The sequence below is a fragment of the Coregonus clupeaformis genome, chromosome 9, assembly GCF_020615455.1.
Source record: "Coregonus clupeaformis isolate EN_2021a chromosome 9, ASM2061545v1, whole genome shotgun sequence".
NCBI classification, from domain to species: domain Eukaryota; kingdom Metazoa; phylum Chordata; class Actinopteri; order Salmoniformes; family Salmonidae; genus Coregonus; species Coregonus clupeaformis.
The window spans coordinates 52,728,632-52,746,637 of NC_059200.1; the positions used below are offsets into that span (position 1 = coordinate 52,728,632).

The 18,006-nt window shown below is 41.7% G+C and overlaps 1 protein-coding gene across 1 annotated transcript; it reads left to right on the top strand.

Moving 5' to 3' along the window:
* Positions 1–767: 767 nt before the first annotated feature.
* ube2g1a (ubiquitin-conjugating enzyme E2G 1a (UBC7 homolog, yeast)) lies at positions 768–17,763 on the top strand. Its single transcript, XM_041886672.1, has 6 exons — positions 768–973; positions 13,868–13,970; positions 14,990–15,087; positions 15,313–15,491; positions 15,952–16,074; positions 16,306–17,763. The coding sequence occupies exons 1-5, from the start codon at positions 928–930 to the stop codon at positions 16,036–16,038; spliced, it is 513 nt and encodes a 170-aa protein (XP_041742606.1). The 5' UTR covers positions 768–927; the 3' UTR covers positions 16,039–16,074; positions 16,306–17,763.
* Positions 17,764–18,006: the final 243 nt, after the last annotated feature.

Here is an 18,006-nt window from a genome sequence, read left to right on the forward strand (position 1 = left end):
CCCATGGGGCTGGGGATCAGAAATGTCCTGTGCGAGAGAGGCAGGTTGAGGTTTCCAGGGTAAGAGTAGTGAAGAAGTTGTCATATGCTGAGGCAGTGAAGAAAGTAGAGGAAGATGGGTCAAGGGGGAGGAGTGGGGAGTAGAGTGGTCCTCTGTAGCTCAGCTGGTAGAGCACGGCGCTTGTAACGCCAAGGTAGTGGGTTCGATCCCTGGGACCACCCATACACAAAAAAAATGTATGCACGCATGACTGTAAGTCGCTTTGGATAAAAGCGTCTGCTAAATGGCATATCATATCATATCATCATATCATGTACCAATGCAGAGGGATAGGACAACAAGTGATATATGTTTCAGTAAGATTAGATTTTTTGCATTTATAGCAATGGTTATTAATTGTACAGCAGGGATGGAACGTAAGTCTAAGAAAATTGAGGTTGTGGTGACAACTGCAGAGAGGTATTTGGGTGTGCAAGACTTGACATCAGAAGAGTTACAGGGAGTGTTAAGTGGTGATGTTCCATCATCTCAGGGTGAGGGCATGAGGTAGGAATGAATATATTTAAATAGTGGAGCGGGGTGGTGTTAATTATTAATAATAATTTTGAATTTGTGAGTGTAGTGTTAGATGGTAGGGTATTTCTTTATTTTTCAAGCAAAATATAAGGGAGTTGTACACCAGTCTAGTAGGTGGCGGTAATGCAACAAATTGGATGGCAACCACCGTTAAACCTCATCGAAGAAAAATAATAATAAGAAGGCTTTGCTGGGGTTTTTCGTGCGCATGTGCGCCAGAATGAGAATGTTGAGCAAAACAGACTAGAAAATAAGCACTGGCGTTATTTATTGAAAGTTGCTAGCGAATTCTCTCTCCTCGCAATATTAGCTAACTAACATTTATCATTTTAGATTCCAAATTGTAAAAACATGACGGAGCCTCAGGCAGCACTGTTACTCAGGAGACAGCTGGCAGGTAATTTATAAACTGGTGGCTAACGCTCTGATTGCTTTTCGGGTTGCTATGCTAGCTAGCTAACGTTCGCCAACTAATCTTTGTTTCGGCTTTTACTTTATCTACTGTCCATGTATTGTGTGAAATGTTACATCTTTGCTTACTATAGTTTGATAGTTGAATATAGTAAAATAACATCTTAAAAGTTAGCTAGTTACGTTTCGTCTAAGCTCCCCACTGTCCTAACGTTACTAGCCAGCTAGTTAAATTAGCGAGCCCACCAGTGGCAGCGAGCTAGGCAGTTACTTAGCTAGCTACAGTAGGTAACATACAATATTTTGTAGCAATGTTTCCACTAAGTTTCGGGTGATAAAATAGTTCGGTGGCTAGCCATCTAGATGTGTGTTTGGGTAACGTTTTAGGAACGTCTACATTGGTTTTGTTTTGTGGACGCGAAACGATTCACCGGTAGCTAACTAGCTTGCTAACTAATGTTTGTGCTACCCCTTTGTTTTGAACGTCGTTTGGATGTCTAGCTAACGTTAGCGGATGCACAATTGTCAGACTTTATATTAACGTTATCGAAGGCGGGGCCGTGAGTTTAGCTGAACCACCCGTTAGCTAAATGTGTTCATTCTGGCAAGTATTTGACTTGCAGTACGATTCTTCTTTTGTACATGGCCTGGGTGATTCCTCACGAAACTAGAACAAAACAGGACAATTGTTTTTTTGGATTATCACGAAATTGTATCCATGCAAGGGACCTTTGGAGGAAGTATTTTTGACATGACATTTGTATCATAACGCATAATTGAGAAATCATTAATTGAAGTTGGAACATTTGACATTTTGGCCTTACCCAGGCCTTTAAACGTCCACACCAAGACGATTGCCAGAGCTTACCCATGATGTTGCACAACTATTTAAATCAATAAGTCATCGTTTTAGTCAAAGTATGATATTTGGGCTTGAAGTGACAAATCCGAACTGCCCACTTCGTGCAAATCAGTCTGAATGCGTTGTCTTTTCCTATGATATGACATACACATTATTTTCAGCCTATATTTCGTTTCAGGGTTATATTTGAATGTTGCCACCCGCATGGCATTGGGGAAGGGAAAGGGGATACCTTGTCAGTTGCACAACTGAATGCATTCAACCTAAATGTGTCTTCCGCATTTAACCCAACCCGGGTGCGCAAGGGCAGATTTAAGTTGTTCCTCTTCGTGACTGAGATGAGCCAAACAGCCTTGTGTCCACTTGGCCACCTGAACCATGGAGCAAATAAAAATAGGGGGTGCAAACTTAAACTAAAAAACTAGCAGAGATCCCACTATTGAACATTGATATGCCTGTAGAGTATATTATGTTAAACTATATATAGAAAAATGAACCCAATCAAAAATTGTATATTTTCAATATTCATGTTTATATTTTTCAATATTAATAAATGAATGTAAGAATTGTTATTGAAATCAAAATACTACTCATATTACAGAGAAAGCGGTAACGCTTCATATGACACCACAATTTTATTTGTATAATAATATAATAATAATATGCCATTTAGCAGACGCTTTTATCCAAAGTGACTTAGTCATGTGTGCATACATTTTTACGAATGGGTGGTCCCGGGGATCGAACCCACTACCCTGGCGTTACAAGCGCCAAGCTCTACCAATTGGGCTACAGAGGACCACACACCATTTGTAGCACATACAGGTGAAACATTATGGCGTCTGACTTAATTTTTTATGTAAATGTCATGTTATAGAAGGGTCCATACACTTTTTAGCGATTTTACTTGGTTTTGAGAAACTTAGACCACCCGCAATAGACTTCCTAATTGCTTGTTCTGCAGTATGGAAAAACATGAACAGAGCCCCTTTTAGAAACGATGAAGCTCTCATTATAGTAATACAGGTCTTTAGCTGTTGTACACATGAAATTGTGTAATTCCACATCTAAGATGTGCCAAATAAATGATCTCCAGTTCACGGCTCCAGCTTTGCATTTGGTTTGCTAACTTGCTAACTTTAGCTAAAAGTGATAAAGGGAAAAAATCGATACAGTTACATATCACATTTTATTTGTCATATGCGCCGAATACAACCGGCGTAGACCTTACTGTGAAATGCTTACTTACAAGCCCTTAACCAACAATGTAGAGGTAAAAAAAAGTCAGATAAACTTGCTAAATAAGCTAAAGGAAAAATAGTAACACAATAAAATGGGTACCGGTACATAGTCAATGTGCAGGGGTACGGGTTAGTCGAGGTAATTGAGGTAATATGTAGGTAGGGGTAAAGTGACAATGCATAGATATTAAACAGAAAGTAGCAGCAGCATGTGTTGGAGTGTCAGTGTAGTTTGTGTGAGTGTGTGGTTAGAGTCCAGTGAGTGTACATCAAGCCTGTGCAAGAGAGTCGGTGCAAAAAATGATACGAAATAAGAATAATATAAGGGGGTCAATGCAAATAGTCCAGGTAGCCATTTGATTAACTGTTCAGCAGTCTTACGGCTTGGGGATAGAAGCTGTTAAGGTGCCTGTTAAGGTGCCCGTTAAGGTGCGCGCCGGTACCGCTTGCCATGCGGTAGCAGAGAGAATAGTCTATGACTTGGGTGGCTGGAGTCTTTGACAATTATTAGGGCCATCCTCTGACACTGCCTGGTATAGAGGTCCTGGATGGCAGGGATTTCGGCCCCAGTGATGTACTGGGCTGTACGCACCACCCTCTGTAGCGCCTTGCTGTTGGATGCTGAGCGGTTGTCATACCAAGGGATGATGCAGCCAGTCCAGATGCTCTCAATGGTGTGGCTGTATAACTTTTTGAGGATCTGAGGGCCCATGCCAAATCTTTTCAGTCTTCTGAGGGGGAAGAGGCATTGTCATGCCCTCTTCCCCCTCAGTGTTGGTGTGTTTGGACCATGATCAAATCACATTTTATTTGTCACATACACATGTTTAGCAGATGTTATTGCAGGTATAGAGGAATGCTTGTGTTTCTAGCTCCAACAGTGCAGTATATCTAACAATTCACAACAATACACACGATCTAAAAGTAAAATAATGGAATTAAGGAATATATAAATATTATAAATGTTAGGATGAGCAGTGTCAGAGTGGCATAGACTAAAATACAGTATAATAGAATACAGTATATACATATGAGATGAGTAAAGCAAAAATGTGTCAACATTATTAGTGACTAGTGTTTCATTATTAAAGTGGGCAGTGATTTCAAGTCTATGTATATGGGGCAGCAGCCTCTAAGGTGCAGGGTTACATAACCGTGTGGAAGCTGCCTAGTGATGGCTATTTTAACAGTCTGATGGCTTTGAGATAGAAGCTGTTTTTCAGTCTCTCGGTCCCAGCTTTGATGCACCTGTACTGACCTCGCCTTCTGGATGATAGTGTGGTGAACAGGCAGTGGCTCGGGTGGTTGTTGTCCTTAAAGTTATTTTTGGCCTTCCTGTGACATCGGGTGCAGAAAAAAAAAAGTATACACTCACTAACTGTAAGTCGCTCTGGATAAGAGCGTCTGCTAAATGACTAAAATGTAAAATGTGCTGTAGGTGTCCTAAAGGGAAGGTAGTTTGCCCCCTGTGATGCGTTGGGCAGACCGCACCACCCTCCGCAGGGCTCTCCAGTTGCGGCGGTGCAATTGCCGTACCAGGCGGTGAGACAGCCCGACAGGATGCTCTCAATTGTGCATCTGTAAAGGTTTGAGGGTTTTAGGTGCCAAGCTGTTGCGCCTTCTTCACCACACTGTGTTAGTGGACATTTTCAGATCGTCAGTGATCTGTACGCCGAGGAACTTGGAGCTTTCCACTTGCTCCACAGCGGTCCCTGTGGATAGGGGCGTGCTCCCTTTGCTGTTTCCTGAAGTTCACAATCAGCTCCTTTGTTTTGTCGACATTGAGGGAGAGGTTACTATCCTGGCACCTCACTCCCTTCACCTCCTCTCAGTAGGCTGTCTCGTCATTGTTGATAATTAGGCCTACTACTGTTGTGTCGTCAGCAAACTTGATGATTGAGTTGGAGGCGTGCATGGCCACGCAGTCATGGGTAAACAGGGAGTACAGGAGGGGGCTGAGCACGCACCCTTGTGGGGCCCATGTGTTGAGGATCAGCGAAGTGGAGGTGCTTAATGATGAGCATGGAGGGTACTATGGTGTTGAATGCTAGGTATTCCTCTTGTCCAGATGGGATAGGGCAGTGTGTGCAGTGCGATGGCAGTAAGCAAATTAAAGTGCGTCTAGGGTGTCAAGTAAGGTAGGTGATATGATCCTTAACTAACCTCTCAAAGCACTTCATGATGACAGAAGTGAGTGCTACGGGGCGATAGTCATTTCGTTTAGTTACCTTTGCTTTCTTGGGTACAGGAACAATGGTGGACATCTTGAAGTAAGTGGGGACAGCAGACTGGGATAGGGAGAGATTGAATATGTCCGTAAACACTCCAGCCAGCTGGTCTGTGCATGCTCTGAGGATGCGGCTAGAGATGCCGTCTGGGCCGGCAGCCTTGCGAGTCCTTAATGATGTGGACACCGAGGAACTTGAAGCTCTCGACCTGCACCACTAAAGCCCTGTCGACGTGAATGGGAGCGTGTTCGCCCTCCGTTTCCTGTAGTCCACGATATGCTCCTTTGTCTTGCCCATGTTGAGGGAGAGGTTGTTGTCCTGGCACCACACTGCCAGGTCTCTGACCTCCTCCCTATAGGCTGTCTCATCATCGTCAGTGATCAGGCCTACCACTGTCATGTCGTCGGGAAACTTAATGATGGTGTTGGAGTCGTGTGTGGCCACGCAGTCGTGGGGGAACAGGGAGTACAGGAGGGGACTAGGCAACGAACCCCTGAGGGGCCCCCGTGTTGAGGGTCAGCGTGGTGGATGTGTTGTTGCCTACCCTCACCATCTGGCGGTGGCCCGTCAGGAAGTCCAGGATCCAGTTGCAGAGGGAGGTGTTCAGTCCCAGGGTCCTTAGCTTTGTGATGAGCTTGGAGGGCACTATGGTGTTGAATGCTGAGTTGTAGTCGATGAACAGCATTCTCACATAGGTGTTCCTTTTGTCCAGGTGGGAAAGGGCAGTGTGGAGTGCAATGGAGATTACGTCATCTGTGGATCTGTTGGGGCGGTATGCGAATTGGAGTGGATCCAGGGTTTCTGGGATGATGGTGTTGATGTGAGCCATGACCAGCCTTTCAAAGCATTTCATGGCTACAAATGTGAGTGCTACGGGGCGGTAGTTATTTAGAAGAAAGGTTACCTTAGCGTTCTTAGGCACAGGGGACTATGGTGGTTTGCTTGAAACATCTAGGTATTACAGACTGGGTCAGAGTACCCATCCTGGTAATCTGTCTGGCCTTGAAACCTTGTGAATGTTAACCTATTTAAAGGTCTTAGCCCTAGCCTTGTGTGGATGTTGCCTGTAATCCATGTCTTCTTGTTGAGATGTATATGTATGGTCACTGTGGGGACAACGTCGTCGATGCACTTATTAATGAAGCCGGTGACTGATTTGGTAAACTCCTCAATGCCATCGGATGAATCCCGGAACATATTCCAGTCTGTGCTAGCTAAACAGTCCTGTAGCTTAGCATCAGACCACTTCCGTATTGAGTGCATCACTGGTACAACCTGTTTGAGTTTTTGCTTGTAAGCAGGAATCTGGAGGATAGAGTTGTGGTCCAATTTGGCAAATGGAGGGCGGGTGAGAGCTTTGTATGCGTCTCTGTGTGTGGAGTAAAGGTGATCTAGAGTTTTTATCCCTCTAGTTGCACAGGTGACATGATGGTAGAAATAAGGTCAAACGCATTTCAGTTTTACTGCATTAAAATCACTGGCCACTAGGAGCGGATGAGCTTTTTCTGGTTTGCTAATGGCCCTATACAGCTCGTTTAGTGCCTGGTCCGGGAAAATCAATGTCTTTCGCCTCCGACTCATTGAAGTAGACGTACTCGTCCAAATCGATGTTAGTGATAGCTGTTCTGATGTCCAGAAGCTCTTTTCCGTCATAGGAAACGAGAGGGAGAAACATTTATGTACAGAAAAATTAAGATAAGTGCAAAAAAACACAATTGGTCAGGAGCCCGTAAATCAGCCACCATTCCCTCCAGCGCCATTTCTAGCTATTCAGCACTTTAATTTCCATGACTGATCAAAATTCATTTCTCATGATCTGTCTCTCTGTAGCAGACATATAGAGAGCAATATGTTTGGAACATCAAATCACAATAAAATCGCATTATCGAATCAAATCGAACCTACTAGCCAAGTGGCTAGCTTTAGACCTAGACAACCAAGTGAGGGGATTCCTTACTAATCAGTGACGTTAATTCATCAATCAAGTCCAAGAGAGGAGTGAAAATCCGTAGACACTCGGCCCTCCGTGGAATGAGTTTGACACGTGCTTTGGGGTGTCCACCCACTGCCCAGCGTGGGTGAAAACGCACTTTGGTGATTAAATTTTACTTCCTTATGTTATACATGTTACCAAGACACATTATAATGTTCTAAATCTTTCAGTGTGGTCTTTCTCTAACATATCATTAAAATGATATCAAAAAAGTCGGATTTCGTAACCTAATACATCCGATAATAAGCACCAAGCTCTGTTGACATAGCGGCGCAGGGTTCTCGTAACAACTTTTGAGGATTTTACATTTTGTGGTTGTCTTCAAAGAGTTTTCCACAGGTCGCAAAAAGTAAAATTTAGCATGACAGTGTAGTGTTTTCCCATCCCTGAACTAAATGTATTGAAAATTAACTTGAACAGAATGTATCAGTGATTCGTAGGTCCTGCAACTTTTTGAAGAGGCAATGAGAATGCCCCCGTCTGTGTGTGTGCGGTGCGCATGTCTACCACTTTGTGTTAGCGAGGATGCTAATGAAAACAGTCTTCTGGTAGATGGAAAGGCTTTCCCAAAAACCTTCTCAATTAAATGTTAACTACAAAGTAGCCAATGCTTACCTGGCAGAATGATATTGTGATTATTTTCATCAATCCAGTGGGTATTTGCTTTGCAAACTCCACCATCACATGTTCACTACAAAAACACTGCAAAAAACAGCCTCTTGCTAGGTGTACACTTGAATTAAAGGGTACCTACAACAACAACAAAAAAACATCTCAGAATTTTCCCAGACTGCAAAAGTGGTCTCCTGATGTGGTTTAATAATGTTTGTGGACTTAGAACATCAAATGTTGTTTAAAAAAAAAAGTGACTTCATTTTTCTGTTTTAATAAAATACATTATTTGAAGAACAAACATCATTGTGGCAATTCATATCTTGCAGTACAACTGCAAATAAGACTTTAATCTCAAGAGAAGACAAGTTAAATGTTAAAGATGTAATGTTTTTCTTACTTAGAAAGTAGTCCTGCTCATATAGGCCTAGACCTAGACAATATCCAAAACAACTAACACACTGAATTCATACATTTTCAGTGATTTAAATTGTAACATCTTTGAATTAAATGTAAAAGGCTTTGAAAATAAAAAGCTTGGTATACGCTCTGTGCTCCGTTGACATTCCAGAGATATGCTTGTTTTTGTGAGAAATCTTTGAAAAAGTTATGAAAAGCGTATACTAAAATATCAAAATCGATATCCATCTGTATTGTTTTATGTCCTGCGGATTCGATATGAAAGATGAGTTAACGGGAACGTGAGCCTGTCAGGTAGCCAGTAGCCTTAATTCTTGCACAGAATCCAGCCTGGCTGACGCGATGTAATTTTCCTGATTTTTGACCACTTCTCTGGCCTCCGTTCATTTAGTCACCCTAATTCTGGCCCTCCTACAAGGGTAGAAACTCCAATAACTTTTGAACGGATTATGACTGAGACAAACAGGTTTAGACAATTTTTTTTTTTAGAGAATTATCTACACAATTATATACACAACATATTATTTTACCCATTGGACACCTTTTTGTTTGGAAACTGTACTAGCTTGCAAGATCAAGCTTCTTGGTAACAACAGAGACAATCAAATCCACTCCTGGAACATGTCCCTGCTGCCTAAATATGCTTTGTGCGTCCACATTTAAAAAAAAGTTTGGAAAGAAATAGCACCCATTGTGTGCACTTCCAGTAGGGCTGGGCAGTTTACCGTATTTTACTATACCGGTATTGATCCATGGACCGGTTTGGGTTTTTACTCTACCTTCATTAACTGTATTTCAATGTTTAATTTGTTAATTGTGATACGAAACTCTGGCGCGTGTAATGTCCATTTTTATAGTTTACTCCATTTGCTACTTCTTTCTCCCCTCCTGCTGCATGCCGCTTCCCACACCAAGCCCTGCCCCCTGTCACTCAAGGAGAGAGCAGTTGCTCGATCACGGAGTCACAAGCAGCACTTTCTTTCCTTTCACTCTGCAGTTTTTATGGTCAGATAGATGTGACATGCTGCTTTCCACAAGCAATCTATAACTACACTATTAGTTTGTGTATCTTACTGCCTGCAAACTACTGTCTTTGCTAGTTAGTCTTTTTTCGCAAGTTGGGTAGCCGCTAGTTAGCTGGCTAGCTATCTTGCTAAATGTACTAAGTCGGTGCAAACGTAGCTGACTAATACAGCCTGGTACCAATGTTGGTGTAGGCCTAGAAAGCATGTTGTTTGTGCAACGGTATCTAAGACAGAGAGGAATAGGCGAAGCATGAATATGTCAGCTAGCTACATTAAAATTTATTGGAATGTTTGCTCTATCCAAAATTACAACCAACTGATTGCAGCATTACAACAAAAATGGAGGAGGCAAGTGGAAGGGGGAGAAGGTAGGGAACTTGTTTGTCTGCCCTTTATTAAAGATTGAAATTGGCCAAATAAAAAATCGACCAATACACCAGTTTCATTTGAGGACCAAAATGTTGATAGCGACACCTTACAGGTTGCAAAATGTTCCTTGTTTCTGGTAACAGGTTCAGGAGTGGCTAAAACATCTCATATACCTGAAACTAACCCAACAAATGGCACTGTTCCGAGATTTGGAAAGCCATAGTCAATCAACAATATAATAATACTCTTCATACAAATATTTCTTTAATTTACAATCTGTAGATGCCATGTGATTTAGAAAGGTTCCAAATTTGTGAAACAGCACAGTTAAATAAATATACTGAACAAAAATAAACGCAACATGCAACAATTTCAAAGATTTTACTGAGTTACAGTTCATAAACTCAGCAAAAAAAGAAACGTCCTCTCACTGTCAACTGCGTTTATTTTCAGCAAACTTAACATGTGTAAATATTTGTATGAACATAAGATTCAACAACTGAGACATAAACTGAACAAGTTCCACAGACATGTGACTAACAGAAATTGAATAATGTGTCCCTGAACAAAGGGGGGGTAAAAATCAAAAGTAACAGTCAGTATCTGGTGTGGCCACCAGCTGCATTAAGTACTGCAGTGCATCTCCTCATGGACTGCACCAGATTTGCCAGTTCTTGCTGTGAGATGTTACCCTACTCTTCCACCAAGGCACCTGCAGGTTCCCAGACATTTCTGGGGGGAATGGCCCTAGCCCTCACCCTCCGTTCCAACAGGTCCCAGACGTGCTCAATGGGATTGAGATCCGGTCTCTTCGCTGGCCATGGCAGAACACTGACATTCCTGTCTTGCAGGAAATCACTCACAGAACGAGCAGTATGGCTGGTGGCATTGTCATGCTGGAGGGTCATGTCAGGATGAGCCTGCAGGAAGGGTACCACATGAGGGAGGAGGATGTCTTCCCTGTAACGCACAGCGTTGAGATTTCCTGCAATGACAACAAGCTCAGTCCGATGATGCAGTGACACACCGCCCCAGAGCATGACGGACCCTCCACCTCCAAATCGATTCCGCTCCAGAGTACAGGCCTCTGTGTAAAGCTCATTCCTTCGACGATAAACGCGAATCCGACCATCACCCCTGGTGAGACAAAACCGCGACTCGTCAGTGAAGAGCACTTTTAGCCAGTCTTGTCTGGTCCAGCGATGGTGGGTTTGTACCCATAGGCGACGTTGTTACCGGTGATGTCTGGTGAGGACCTGCCTTACAACAGGCCTACAAGCCCTCAGTCCAGCCTCTCTCAGCCTATTGCGGACAGTCGAGCACTGATGGAGGGATTGTGCGTTCCTGGTGTAACTCGGGCAGTTGTTGTTGCCATCCTGTACCTGTCCCGCAGGTGTGATGTTCGGATGTACCGATCCTGTGCAGTTGCTGTTACATGTGGTCTGCCACTGCGAGGACGATCAGCTGTTCGTCCTGTCTCCCTGTAGCGCTGTCTTAGGCGTCTCACAGTACGGACATTGCAATTTATTGCCCTCGCCACATCTGCAGTCCTCCTGCCTCCTTGCAGCATGCCTAAGGCACGTTCACGCAGATGAGCAGGGACCCTGGGCATATTTCTTTTGGTGTTTTTCAGTCAGTAGAAAGGCCTTTTTAGGTTTTCATAACTGTGACCTTAATTGCCTACCGTCTGTAAACTGTTAGTGTCTTAACGACCGTTCCACAGGTGCATGTTTATTTAATTGTTTATGGTTCATTGAACTAGCATGGGAAACAGTGTTTAACTCCCGTTGTCCTAGGGTCAAAATGACCCGCCACTGTGTTGAACCAACTTTATTTAATTTGTATATTTTTGGGATCATTTGTGAGAAGGAGGCAGTGAGACTTTAAAGAATGTATCACTGCCTCCTTCTCACAAATGATCCAAAAAATATAATTGTCATTTTTGTCCTAGGGTCATATAATTGTCCTAGGGTCATTTTGACCCTAGGACAACGGGAGGGTTAAACCCTTTACAATGAAGATCTGTGAAGTTATTTAGATTTTTATGAATTATCTTTGAAAGACGGGGTACTGAAAAATGGACGTTTCTTTTTTTTGCTGAGTTTTATAAGGAAATCAGTTAATTTAAATAAATTCATTAGGCCCTAATCTATGGATTTCACATGACTGGGCAGGTGTGCAGCCATATGTAGTCCTTGGGGGACATAGGCCTACCCAATCAGATTGAGTTTTCCCCCCACAAAAGGGCTTTATTACAGACAGAAATACCCCCCCATTATTTCCATGATTCCAACAGTTCACCAACCAATTAACTAGGCCTAGATGTGTTGTATCATGCAGCTCTGAGTGGCATAGTGTGGAAATTATAACAGAAATGCAGAGATGGTTGAAAATGCTGAAAATATTTTTTGTTTGAAGTTGGATTGAACAGTATAAAGCAATCAGAATGGACAAAGCCCGATTGAAAGCACTTATAATGTATGTGTTGCCACCGTATGGTCATGAACTACTCATAAAGCATATTTATAACTTTTGTTATTCAGAAACATAAAATACCTTCACACTGTCCAAAATGTGAAAGATATTGTGATTATATTTTGGCCATATCGCCCAACTTCCGGTAATATCATATACCCAGGTATGGTACAGTAACGGCATGAAGGTATAAAAATCTAGATACCTCCCGACCCTACTGTAGTGCCCTGTAAAATCTGCGATACGAAGAACACGGACAGAATCACGGAATCCAGACAATAAAACGGAATTCAACAATATTCAAAAATATCTAGAACTTAGTAGGGAGTCAACTAAATGTATTGAAAATTAATTAATTTGCCCAAGTTCATCATACGACATGAACATCAGTGATTTGTATTTCCTGCAACGAGAATTCCCCATCTGTGTATGTGCGGTGTGCCCAGCTACCACTGTGTAGCCATTAGCGATGATGCTAATGAAAAATCTTCTGGTAGATGGAAAGGCTTTCCCAAAAACCTTCTCAATTAAATGTTAACTACAAAGTAGCCTAGGCTACCTGGCAGAATTATTTCATGATTATTTGCATCAATCCAGTGTGTATTTGTTTTTCAAACTCTACCATCACATGTGTGCTACGAAAACATCACTAAACAACAACAGTCTCTTGCTAGGTGTGCACCGGAATTAAAGGGTAACTACACCCAAAAGTCTAAGTTTCTCCGTTTTCCCAGACCTCGTCTCCTGATGTGGTTTAAACATGGTTGTGGACTTAGAACATCCCATTTAGTTTTTTTTCTATTATAACAAGTGTGATTTTTAGAGCGGAAACCTGGGAAAACGAAAACGGAATCAGGCAAACTCTCTGAACCTATGACCTCATTGACCTGCTCATCTGGATCGATTACCGGTCATGTGACTTAAAAGCGCTACTCGTATTTACCCATTTCTCTTCTGCATTGGTGGCACACTTTCAATGCCTCCCTACTTGACAAATTCTGGAATACTTAGAATTGAACTAGATAAACTTGATCTGGTCTATGCAAAATAATGAAACATTGCCTGAATAAATGTGTTATGATTTGAAAAGTAACTAGGAAAACCTAAACACACTTGTCAGGGTTGCTGTTCAAAGGGGGTGTAGCCTACTACTGCAGTTGCCGTTTGACTCCTCACTCACCCCCATCAACAGCAGTAGTGGTCACTGCTCCTGTGCTTTGAGTTGGAGGTGGAGGTTGAGTTGCACAAGGCCTGATCAAGTTAGTGAATATTTGCTTTGCACTTCTTCACTAATTACTTACACAGTTAGAGGTGCATTATTGGGACCATTCACGTCTCTTTTAGTTGACTTCACTTTTGAGATGGTTGTTTCGAGAGGAAATGAAAACCACACAAAGTTGATTATTTTAGGACCAGAGCCCATGGTGTGACAGATTGGTGCAGTCCTTTGACTGTGCTGCTGTTATAGCACAGCAGGGGACTGGCTGCCAGTGTGACAGCACATCTAAACCACAGTGAACTTTTGAGTTAGCGGTTTAAATGTTTGAGTTGTTTCAATTGCTACTTAGGAAGCTGTTTATTTATAATGGTATTATACACACCATTTTCTATTGAAAAACCAAATGATGTTAAAATGTTTTCTCTTTATTTCCCAGAGCTGAATAAGAACCCAGTGGAGGGATTCTCAGCAGGTTTGATAGATGATAACGACCTCTACAGATGGGAAGTCTTAATCATCGGCCCACCAGACACATGCTAGTAAGTCTGCCAGCACAGTTTCACTCTGATTTTGCTGTGTGGGTGTGTTGATAAGCCAGCTGGGGAGTATGTGGATGTGGGGAGGAATTTGCTATTTGTCATGTACAACAGTTGTCCGTTCATGTCAAGATTTCGGGATCTTTTCAACTATATTCCAATTAGTGTGAACGTTTAAACGAAATTGGGATCATAACGTTAAGGGAAAAAATTAATAAAAAATATCTCCACACTATTGAATTCAAAGGGCAGTTATCTCAAAACTACCACTAACAGGTACCGATCATCATCATCATCATCATCATAAAGGGAAAAATAACAATTCAATAAATTCCTAACGCAACAATGCTCTAACGTAATTTAAAAAAATTTTTTTGCTACTTTATTAACCGGAGCCATGCAGTGTGCATCTGTGAATGATGAGGGGAGCAGGGAGGGGGAGAGAGGGCTAGTTATTTATCATCTCATCTGATTATAGTATCTGTCTTGACTGCATCAAACTAAGAGAAGCTAATTTAGCTAGCTAACGTTAGCTAGACTGATTTGAGACTACATAACTTTAACTGTGCGCTTTCTCCCCTTCCAACTCCAGATTATTAAGTAGCAGCCTACCAGTTGGCTCTTGGTGTCGTATGTAGCCTGTCCTTCTCATTACACTTTTAGTTGTGTCATTTGAATTCCATCTTTCATTGATTAGCGTAGATATCTCCTAATAACCACACGGAGGCTCTAGCTCTGACTGTAGCCTAGTGCCGGTTTGATGACTTGTGATTGGACGACAACAAGCTACACGCACCACTCCCGTGAAAAGCAAGAGCAGCAGCATAAATTATACAATTTTCTCTAGACCATCTGCATTGTGATCATCACTGGAATTATATGCATTTTTCTTATTGTTTTAATGAAAAAAATACGATTTTTAAAAATGGCTGTTTAAACATTTAACTTTTTCTATTTGTCACATCCCTATATTCCAACCCCTGATATTTTAGCATAATGAAACACATTTCTCTCTGTCACAGTGAAGGTGGTGTGTTTAAAGCACATCTCACGTTTCCCAAAGACTACCCTCTCAGGCCACCTAAAATGAAATTTATCACAGATATATGGCACCCTAATGGTAAGTATGAGTGTAAATTCTCTTGAAATTATGAGCACTTTTTGTGTCTGTTTACTGTTGGGGAAATGTAGGCTATCCCTCAGGAGGATCAGTAGTGTTTCTCAGTAAAGTAATGATTTTTTGGAATGCACCAAAATCTTTTGCTCTGGCAGTTGTTTACACGCATGCACACAGAAACAAGTAAATCAATCTGTTCTAATTTCATGTCTCTTGTCCTGTTTGCAGTTGACAAGAACGGTGACGTATGTATTTCTATTTTGCACGAGCCGGGTGAAGACAAGTACGGCTATGAGAAGCCTGAGGAGCGCTGGCTGCCCATCCACACAGTGGAAACCATTATGATTAGCGTTATCTCCATGTTGGCGGACCCTAACGGAGACTCGCCTGCCAATGTAGATGCTGCAGTATGTCTCTTTTTTACCTGAGGGGCCAAATCAGGGGTTTGAACTCACTCTGATTAGGGTTCTTTATAAATCAACAATCTGTGGATGGTTATTTAGGACACAAGGAGTTAAAGGCACAGTGCAGTCAAAAATGTGATTTTTCCTGGGCTTTATATACATTTCCACACTATGAGGTTATAATAATATTGTGAAAATGCTGATGATGCCCTTTTTCTATAAGAGCTGTTTGAAAAGACCCTCTGAAATTTCAGCCTGTTTTGGTGGGATGGAGTTTTGATACTTAATTGTTACCTAGAATTGATTTGATATTGAGTTTAAAACGACTGCATTGGGCCTTTAATGGTATATTCCATCCTGTAGTGCACAGAATTCTGAATGTTCCAGGTTCCCAAACATCAAATGTGCCTTTGTGGAGAGCAGAAATCTGTCATCTTTCAACTAAAATGTTTTCCCCCTGCAGAAAGAGTGGAGGGAAGACCGACATGGGGAATTCAAAAGGAAAGTGGCCCGTTGTGTAAGAAAGAGCCAAGAGACTGCCTTTGAGTGATATTTATCAAACGGCTTCTAGCTTCACTTTTTCAGGGTAAGTGTAGAGGACCTTTGCCCCTTAGATCTTGTAAAAACCAAGTGTTATGATTTTGAGGAGGTCCCAATGCTATTATACTGCATCTCTGAGTAACTTATCACGCTGTTCACACTTCAAATCATATCTGTGGATGGTTAATTCATACCTGTTGCAGTCACTGAAAGACTGCTGGAATTGTATTACAGTATATCCAATATGTGCTAAGTTGCCTGTTCTTGTCATACACAGGTCTCCAATTGAGAAACAACATGGCACTGTTTTCCTGCACTCCACCAACCTATTGCTCGGCTGGTCTTCATTGACTTTGTCAGAAACCGTCTGGCGACAATAGGCTGCAATAGAACATAACAGCTGTTACCAGATCCTGACCGAAAACTGCCAAGCAAGTGTCAACTGAAAAACAACAACAAAGCAAAAGATGAATAACACGTTTTTTTTAAAGTCTATGAACTGCTACAACTTTTCAGGAAGATATTGTAAAAACCTGTATATAGCACAGACATAAAACCGGATAATATATCAATTGTCCCTATCCATCCAGCAAGACACTTAGTACCAAATAAATAGCGTTTCTGTAGGTAGAATCTGAATCCTGTAGACTCTTGTACGTTTTTATTCCACTTCCCCCTTCAACATCTACTCTAGTGTGCATGAGTTCAGTTCTGTTACAGGTTGCTTTGACGGACAGGAGGTCTTGTAGTTGGCAGAATGGTAATAATGCAATGCTGTTGTACAATCCCTCTAATGGAGGAGAGCTGTGTTGGTTCTAGAATGACTGAAGTATCAGGCCAAAAATGCATGTATGGCAGAGGGACGTAAGGGTGCATTACACATACTGTAGCATGCTTGTCATGTTGGGTTCCGTCACCTCAGCACTTCAGGAAAAGTTGCTGTAAGTCACCATTTAACTTATGAATAAGGTTATAGATACAAGTCTTTATTTCGGATTTTAACACCATGCGGTGCTCCCCCTACCATGACGGACATTACCCCATTTGTCAAGTTCAGGTGTGTTTCTTCGGAGATGGACATAACCATTACAAGTCATGCATGCACAAATTGAACTCATAGTTTTTAATTAGTATTTTTTTCTCCAAAAGTGCCTCCTATAAATTGCCTGGCAATTGCCCCCTGTATTGAGCCAGAGTTAGTTTCAGAAAAATCTGAGAAATTGCTAAAACACACCCTAAATGTGTGTACGACGTGTGCATAAGTTATTCTATAACATCAGGACAATGTATAATTTAAAATATTGGTTCAAATTTGGTGTAGCAATAACTTTCCCCCGGTGTGTGGTGTACAGTCTTATGTTTGTTAAATATTCTGATGAGATTCGGGTGATATGGGGAGCTATTTCTCCTATATTCACCTTGATAAAGCAGATTAATTTGCAGCACCCTATTTCCCTTGTGTGGTGTCCTAGGTAGGATTTGTTATGCATGCTTTTAACTTTAGGTTTTCTTGCTGGTAGTTTTGGGGTTTTGATTTAAAATGTGTGAGAGTGTGTGCCCTTTTCTTTTCCATCCCTCTATTCCCCTGATCCTCGATTTCCCCTGGTTTATTATTTTATACTGTCTCTGATGGACTATTGCAGTTTACTTGCCTAATGTACAAAGACAAAATACTGATGTATATTTTGTGTGTTATGTAGTGAGTTCTTCGAAAATAAGATTTTTTTCCCAATAATTGTTGGGGTGTTTTTCTTTTTAATGAAATTGATATGCAGTGTTTTGTCATACAATCAGGCATGATTGATACACACATCTTCTTTCCTAGCATGTCATTACCTGGACCTGACCAAAGCGCCCTGCCTTGTATCATGTGGTGTCTGGCCCCTAGGTGAAACATATCATGTAGTTGTCACGCAACACATTAAGCTAGATTTAACAAGTATTAGTGACTCGTTGACATGTCCATTAACGATAGGAT

Excerpts from the sequence above, each read along its gene's own strand:
- ube2g1a (XM_041886672.1), top strand. The coding sequence starts at position 928 with ATGACGGAGCCTCAGGCAGCACTGTTACTCAGGAGACAGCTGGCAG. Across the intron at positions 974-13,867 it reads ACTCAGGAGACAGCTGGCAG|AGCTGAATAAGAACCCAGTG; the intron begins GTAATTTATAAA and ends TTTATTTCCCAG. Across the intron at positions 15,492-15,951 it reads CTGCCAATGTAGATGCTGCA|AAAGAGTGGAGGGAAGACCG; the intron begins GTATGTCTCTTT and ends TTCCCCCTGCAG.